This window comes from Leishmania panamensis (genome assembly GCF_000755165.1).
Source record: "Leishmania panamensis strain MHOM/PA/94/PSC-1 chromosome 25 sequence".
In the NCBI taxonomy this organism is placed as follows: Eukaryota; Euglenozoa; class Kinetoplastea; order Trypanosomatida; family Trypanosomatidae; genus Leishmania; species Leishmania panamensis.
The window spans coordinates 879,144-886,799 of record NC_025871.1 but is presented as its reverse complement, the minus strand read 5'-3'; the positions used below and the strand labels follow the sequence as shown (position 1 = coordinate 886,799).

Here is a 7,656-nt window from a genome sequence, read left to right as displayed (position 1 = left end):
AGCTGCACAAAGTGTTCCTCCTGGGCGCGGAACTCCTCGAGCTTCGTGGCCACGTCGTACTCGTTTAGGTCTGTCACACCCTTGTTGGCAACCTGGTCGTGCAGCCAGGCGAGGTAGCGAGTCAGGGCGGCACCGTCTCGCACGTGGCAGTCGCGGAAGCCCTTAAGCTCGACCGCATTCTTGATCCCTTTCAACTTCTGCGCCGGGCCGCAAACGACGCGGACCGTCTCAATGCCGACATGCTTCAATATGCGGAACACGGCCTCGCTGGTCTGGCGCTCGTCGACGAGCGCCTTGCGGCCCTGTGGCAGCTTCTTGAGGTCTGCGTCGAATTGTTCGTACGGACAGAATTCGATGTGATCCTCACACGCATGGCGCACAGCGTCGGTGACCTTGTCCAGGTTCACGTAGAGGCACACTTTCGCGCGGTGTTTGTCAATGACAGCATAAGCGTAGAAAACGGGGTTGTGGTCTACGTCACCACCGCGCAGGTTTGTCAGCCACGCAATCTCGTCCAGCGCGGAGAGAATAATCAGGTCGCAGTGCTGCTTCTCAACCTCTTCGAGAATCGCGGCCCGCCGCTCCTGGCAGGTGGCGCCGCAAAACTCAGCGGGACGCAGGTAGAGTTTTCGCACAGTTGTCTCCGGCGGCATCATGTCCTGAACGATGTTCTCGACGGAGCACAAATTGATCTTCTTGCTTAGCCGTTCCCACTCCGCCACCGTGGCAACGTACGGGCTCATACCGACAGCTGCCGTGGAGCCGAGATTAACAGCGATCCATTCCTCAAGTGACTCGACGTCTGGCATGCCTTGCTTCATGAGATCAAATTCGGGGTACTTCTCCTCCTCCGCAGCCAGCCAGTAGCGTCCGTCGGTCCACAGGAGCGCCTTGTCCATCGTGATCAAGGCGGTACCGGCGCTGCCTCGGAAGTGAGAGACGTATGCACGACTCTGCAGATGTGTTGCCACGTACTCGCTATTGTGCGCATCCGTGTTAGGAACGATTAGTGCGGCCACTGTAGCCTCCTTCATCTTTTCGCGCACCGCGTGCAGCATGGTGGCACCGGAAACTGCCGCCGGCATGTTTTCGAGGTGAGAACTAAGACGAGATGTGCAATGCGTGGGCTGAGTTCGCTTCAGAGATAAAAAAAGGCGGACAGGGAGAGAGGTGGGCAGTAGTGCGACAAGATAACGGCGTTGCATACACGCAAAAGGCAATGGAAAACAATACAATAAAGAAGGAGGAGCCGAGAGGATGAAAACAAGACTGCAAGTGAGCTGACAGGGAGAGGGGTGTGCCAGTGGTGAACGTGTGCTCAGAGGCCGCGGTGTTGGTGGGGTCTATGATTTATTTTGTGTGGGATAGGAAAACAGAGGAGTTGGTATGAAGGGAACAAGTGCGGCATAAAACGGAGGAGTGGCAAGAGGCGTGGGCTGAAGGAAATATGGGAAGGGGGGCTGAAGGTGTGGAAGACATGAGCACGCAGACGGTGGAGAGCCTCTGCCCAGTACTCGTTGCAGAGCTGCCTTCCTCAAGCTTCTGTCAGCATTGGAGAGAGCAGTATGAGGGTGACATATGAGGAGAGGATGCGCAATCAAAAGAAAAAGCTGAGTAGCAGCACCATTATCCTGAAGTTTCCGGTTTGTTTTGTTTTTACGCAGCTGCACTGTGGTGATTACGAAAAGATAAAACGAGCCCTTTGCAGTATGCCCTACAAAGTAGAGCTTCTCGAGTCGTTGAAGAGGAATCCAGTGAGGACTGTAAAGAAGAGAGCGCTTCGCCAGCAATGGTCAATGGTGCCGTATACGGTGCCCTCTCCTATACATCCCAACCGTATACATATCCTTCGTCCTCGAATCGCTCACTTCAGTGACCCACTCTCGCACATCAATACGTGCGTACACGCGCTCACAAGACGGGCTGAACAACACAGAGGGCGGGTGTAGGGCGACGCTGAAAGTGGAAGTGAGAACACTGCCGCAAGCTGATGTTGAGAGAGCGGTAGACCCCTTTTCTATCCCCCCTTCGCTGCCGTCGGTGCCTAAAGGCCCATCTTACCGGGATCTTTGCCTGCCTTCTCAATCAGCTCTCTCTTGTAGTCTTGAAAGAGGCGATGAATATGGCGGCTCTCGCCTACGATGAAGAGCACCAAAAGAAACCATAGATACCCGAGCACGAGCAGCTGGCATTTGTTGCTCCAGCTGTTCAGTTTTGTGATGATGGTTGCCTCACCAATGGAAGCTGTCACCGTATCGGCCACAGCAAATCCAAGACCTTGCAACGTGTTGACCACATCTGGGACGTAGGAAGGTGGCAGCACAAACACCAGCGATTGCTTGTCATTTCGAGGATGCACAACGTACTGCTCACCGACTATTTTGAGGACGCGGCGTGAGACCCACGGGTGATGCGAGTCGCGGAAGTGATTTGTCGTCATAAAAATGGTGCTTAGCGGCGTCTTGAAGGGCTGTTCCTTCTTGATAAAGACACGTCGGCTGAGGTTCACTTCAATGCAGTCCGGCAGTCCCATAGGGTGGAAGTAGGCATACTCAGGGAATTTGCCTTTGCGAAACAGTGCGCGGCATAGGAAGACGTAAAATGGATTGTAGATGTCGTTACTGACGTACATGATGTGTTTCTTCACATAGGGCTGGTATACCCAGTCCGTCAGATACGTTTCTTTGGCGTAGCGCGGGGTGGGCACGATGGTAATGCGCTGGCGGCGGAACGGATGGTCAATCTTCAGCACACGCACCACCTGCTCTGCACCTTGGTCGAAGAGGACGTCCTTGAGACGCCATGTCTTAGTGCTAAGGAGCTCCGCCATGGGAGGTTAGAGTGCTATCCTGCCCCAGATGCGAGGCAGAGACTTCCAAAGAGAGAGGCACACCTACTCACTCAGTCACCGTTGGCGCTCATGTAGACAGTGTTGGTGAGTCGAGGAAGTGGGCGAGGGAAGTGAGGAAGGGGGAAGGGGAAAGCAACAGGAGAGTTGTGCGCGCATATACACACAATCACAGGCGCATCCGTGCAATAGCCACACGGAGAAGCATCGAGGGCACAGGATCACAGCAGGGGTGAAGAGAGGAAAGCAGTAGTTGTGAGCGAAGAAGGGGAGAAGGGTGAGGTAGTGCTGTGTTTCCACAACAGTCAATTTGTCTGCTCGGAGGGAAGGATGCAAAAGACGGCTCTGGCCCGTTTCATAAGACTCGCTGGACGGGTATCTCAGCGTTCTGAGTGCAACCCGGTGCGGACCCCGATGGAGGTGACGGTGAGGTCTCGGCAGCACAGGGTTTCAGTGAGCGCCGAAAAAAGTAGTGGAGCGCCAGCCGTTGCACCTCAGAGGTGCGACTTGGTGTCGTATTGCTCCCTCGACCTCCAAGAACGGCATCACCAGCACGTGTTATTCTACGCGGTCAAGACGGGCAGAGGTATTCCATATTCTCTCTCGTATCCTCCGTGGGTACGTGCGATTGAAGGCGTGTAGGCGGACCTTCTTGTTTGTTGAGGGTCTCTTTGCAACCTGAAAGAGACATAAAGGAGGCAGACGGTTAAATAAGGGGGCGGGCAGGAGAGACAGAAGGCCGAGGAGGGCATGGGCGACAGCGTACAGATGTAAAAGAAGGAAGCAAATAGAAAACAGGTGAAGAGGGAAACTCTCCATGTGGCACGTGGTGATGGAGACGCGCTTGAGCACTTTTTTCGTCTACGAGATCAATGATGTATAACGGCGCGTACGTGCGTGCGTGGGTGCCCGTCACTCTCCATGAAGTCGAGCTTGCGAAGGTAGAGACCCTTCGTCAACACAGACCATCAAACGAGGTGAGCATGAAAGTGAACCACCATCCAAGAAGAAAATGCGGAAGGCGGCGCCACACACAGAGACGCGTAGATGCATGTAGACACAGAGACAGCGATAGAAGAGGAGAGGGGAGGGGGGCAAGAGCGCCATCAACGAAATGAGATATAAACGGAAAAAAATTTCAGCAATAATGAAGGCGACAGCAAGAGAGGAAAAGAGACCAGAGACCAGACAAGCATGCATACAAGGAGAGAAAGAGAGGCGGAGAGACACCCACACGCTCCTATCCACGCATTGAGAAGCGGTGGGCGCACCTGATGCGTAGAAATGAAAGCACACGGTGTGGGTTTGCTTCAGAATGACATTTGCTGGAGGTGCGGCCACCATCTCTTCGTGTGTGCACGGGTTGTACCCGTCGCCCTCTCCGTGTCCTCTCACTCGGTACAACCCAAACAAAAATGCAGAGGTCTTCACCTGTTCTGTGCCGATTGGGGAAACTACAGAAGTGAAAATAAGAGAAGACACAACGCTGTCGGGGGCAAAAAAAAAAGAGGAAGCTCAGAGAAAAGGGGAGAGAGGGTAGCACCATGCGGGAAGATGCGCTGTGTCATGCGCCAAAGGTGTCTCGGCTGTCACCGCCGCGGTAATCGAAAACTGCTTGAGGTGCAGATCCACAACATGGGACAAGGATGCGCAAACTACCCATGTACATACCTCGTGATATCGAGAGGCATCGTCTAGTGCGGAAGTTGGATGATGTGGTACTGCACCAGATAGTCATAGATGTAAGTGGAGCGAACCAGGTCAAGCCCAGAAGAAACGCGCACGTCGTAGACGGTGATGAAGCAGGTGTGCGACTTCTCCGTCACCTCCTGTTTTACGCGCAGGAAGAGTGCCGGTGGAATGTGGCTTTCACTGCACAAAGTGGCCTCCTCAGGGGAGAGCGAGACAAAGCCGCGCATGTTGCGCACGTCAAGAAGGCCACCAAATTTCATCTCTGCCGGCTTTTCCACCGCAGCGCCTTCTTGTATGCGACCAGGTTCGACATGATGCTCCAGTATCTTCTCCGTCGCCGTCTTGATGGACAGCAGGCGCCGCAGGCCCACCATCCACGCCTCACAGTCCGTGTCCGATTCGCAAACCACCTCGAGTGACTTGCCACCACGCAGCAGAAGCGCGAACGCGCGGTAGTTGTGGAGGCCAAGATTAGCGGGGGTGATGTCCTGCGTCACATCAGGGCGGAAAGTACCGTTGTCGGTGATAGCCTCCGCACGCGCCTTAGCGAGCTGACTCTCCGAGCTAAAGGTCAGGAAGGTTTCGGTGTACACGCCGAGCACCACCTTGCGGATGTCGCTCAGCAACAGCGTCACTGGTGGTTTACGTCGGTTGATCGGGATACCCTGGTTGTCGAGCTCGCAGGAGTGCATGCGAGTTCCATCGTCGGAGATGAAGTAGAAGCGGCGGCGCGCGAGACCCTTGCTCGATATCTTTGTCATCTTCACGCCGTGGCGCAGGTACGTGAGCACCTGCTCCACCAGCGAGCTGAGTTGCTGCTCTTTCCTCACAGCATCCTGTTGGCTCTCCTTCTTCTTCGCGTGCGCCACCTCGAGCAGGCGGCTGCGGTACGCATCGAGACCCTTCTCCAGCTTTTCCTTGCGTTCCTTTTCCTCCTCAATCTTCGAGAGGTACGTTTTCTTTTCCTGCGTGAAAACCTCATCAAACTGGCGGCGGATGGACTCCGTTTCTTCCGGGTTGACAGGGACATCCTCGAGCGAGATGAGCTTCGGCAGATACTCCTCAATGGTCTTGATGTCCTCCATTACGGCCCGCTCGGACGCCTCCTCCTTCGACGTGACTTTCTCGCCTTTCTTCTTGCGTTCGGCAGCAATGGTGCTGAGCTGCTTCATCACCTTGTCGTTGATGTCTTTGATCTGCTTGATCCACTGCTGACGCTGGTGGCGACGCTCAGCCAAGAGAGCCTTGCGCATCGCCTCCACGTTCTCGCGCTCGCGCAGGATAGCCTCGCGGCACTTGGCCTTGTCCAGCTTTGCCATCTCCAGCTGCTTCTGCTTGCTCAGGATGGCCTCCTGGCGCGCACTCAGCTCCTCCTCCAACTGAACCATTTCCTCACGGAGGCGAGCCACAGCTTCTTCCTCTTCCTCCTTCCTCTGCCGAATCTTATCGAGTGCCTGCTCGTACTCGCGCGTCAGGCTGTCACGCTCGGCCTGCAGAGATTCGTTTTCGCGCTTCTTAATACTGAGCGTCTTTTGGAGAGCTTCCAGGGTGGTGCCGCTGCTCGCCTCTTGCTGCTTAATGATCTTTTTCGCCTCCTCCTTGGCGCTGCTGCGGATCGAGGAGAGCTTCTTCTCACGCCCCTCGTCGCGCTTCGACTGAATGGCAGTGACGCGCTTCATCTCCTCCTCCTTGATGTCATTGACAGGCTTTGCGACCTCGCAGATGCATGGCTTGTACTCGTACACCGTGCGTGCCACCACCAACTCATCTCGCAGCTCAAAAATGTCCTGATCAAGGCGCCACTTCTCCAGGGCTAAGTCGCGCAGAATAGAGCCGATACCGGAAGAGCCCAGAGTGTTGCAGATGCGCCGGATCATAGAGAGGTTGTGATAACTCTCCTCCGCCCACTCGGCGTCCGTCCAGCAGTGAATCAGCATGACAGTGTTCGTTGGTCCATTCACGGAGTTGTAGTTGTTGCCCTTCTCGGCATTGTAGCAGCGGCGCAACAGCTGACTCATCTTGGACTTACCAAAGGGGATGCGCAGACGGCTGCACTTGATGCTCGACATGATTCCCGCCGCAGACACCAATACACGGTTCGTCTTCTCAAATACACTCTGCTGAGAAGAATCGAGGCCGTACAACACCGGCCGCTCCGAGTCGCCGAGGGCCACAAACGTCATCGAGTTGGCTTCATCGTACTCAGTGAACGCCTCCTCCGTATCGTAGCGGAACAGCTGCAGGATGATTGAGTCGCCCTGGTATGGTGGAAGAGCCTGGAGCTCGGCGGTGGGTTGCTTCTCCTGTAGCACCTTCTCGAAGTGCTTCTCGTAGTTCTTCACAATCTTGGAGAAGACTTCACGTATATCAGAAGCAGTTTTGACCCGGGAACGCTCCACCATGCGGACACGCGGGCCTGACTTTACGGACTCCACAATCACGCCGAGCTCGTTGTTCGCCTTGATTAGGTCCACAAGGTGCTCGCTCTGGCCAAGAACGTAGCACGATAGCGTGAAGATACCCTGGCTACCGCATACAGCGTCTGTGATGGTGCGTGTCGCGTAGCCCTCCTCGGAGCGGGTGCCGTACATCAGCTGACGTTTCGGGGTAGAGCGGACGCCGTAGCCGAATACAACCAGGTTCTGATGGTTCTTAAAGTCGGAGGCAGCAGAAGGCATCATCTTTTTCTGGATTGCAGCCGCACTCGGTCGCTCCAGCACATTCTCCACCGTGAAGTTAGTGTCGTTGGCGGGGAAGCTAGCCTCCTTTAGGGCCGCGGGACACGTGAAGGCGACGGCGCTTCCCGAGACGCGCAGCGCCGCCGGTTGGCCTGAGGACGACTTCAGGTCGTGGAGGCACACCGCGATCTTGGCTTCCATGCTCACAGTGGTTGAGAGAAAAAAAAAAATGGAAAGATCAATGAAGAGAGAGAAGTGCGCCCCCGACAAGGTGGAGGAATTGTGGGGAAAGGAGGGCGGCGCACTATGAGGTGGGAAAGCGAAAAAAAAAAAGAGACAAGAGCTCTGATAATGTGAGAGAGCTGCGCAACACGAAGAGCGGATGTGAGGTGAGGTGTAGCGTCAAAGTGCAGAGTCAGACTGGGTGGGATAGAGGAG

At 55.3% G+C, this 7,656-nt stretch overlaps 3 protein-coding genes across 3 annotated transcripts; all 3 read right to left on the bottom strand.

Moving 5' to 3' along the window:
• On the bottom strand, positions 1-1,085 carry LPMP_252530 (aminopeptidase P1, putative; the record flags this gene model as incomplete). Its single annotated transcript, XM_010701520.1, has 1 exon — positions 1-1,085. A coding segment is annotated over one exon (1,085 nt), but the record flags the coding sequence as incomplete, so codon positions are not given.
• Positions 1,086-2,044: 959 nt separating this feature from the next.
• LPMP_252520 (hypothetical protein) lies at positions 2,045-2,830 on the bottom strand (the record flags this gene model as incomplete). Its single annotated transcript, XM_010701519.1, has 1 exon — positions 2,045-2,830. The coding sequence occupies one exon, from the start codon at positions 2,828-2,830 to the stop codon at positions 2,045-2,047; it is 786 nt and encodes a 261-aa protein (XP_010699821.1).
• Positions 2,831-4,542: 1,712 nt separating this feature from the next.
• On the bottom strand, positions 4,543-7,419 carry LPMP_252510 (hypothetical protein; the record flags this gene model as incomplete). The annotated part of the gene is made up of 1 exon (XM_010701518.1): positions 4,543-7,419. One exon carries the CDS (start codon positions 7,417-7,419, stop codon positions 4,543-4,545), a length of 2,877 nt encoding a protein of 958 aa, XP_010699820.1.
• Between the last annotated feature and the right edge of the window lie 237 nt (positions 7,420-7,656).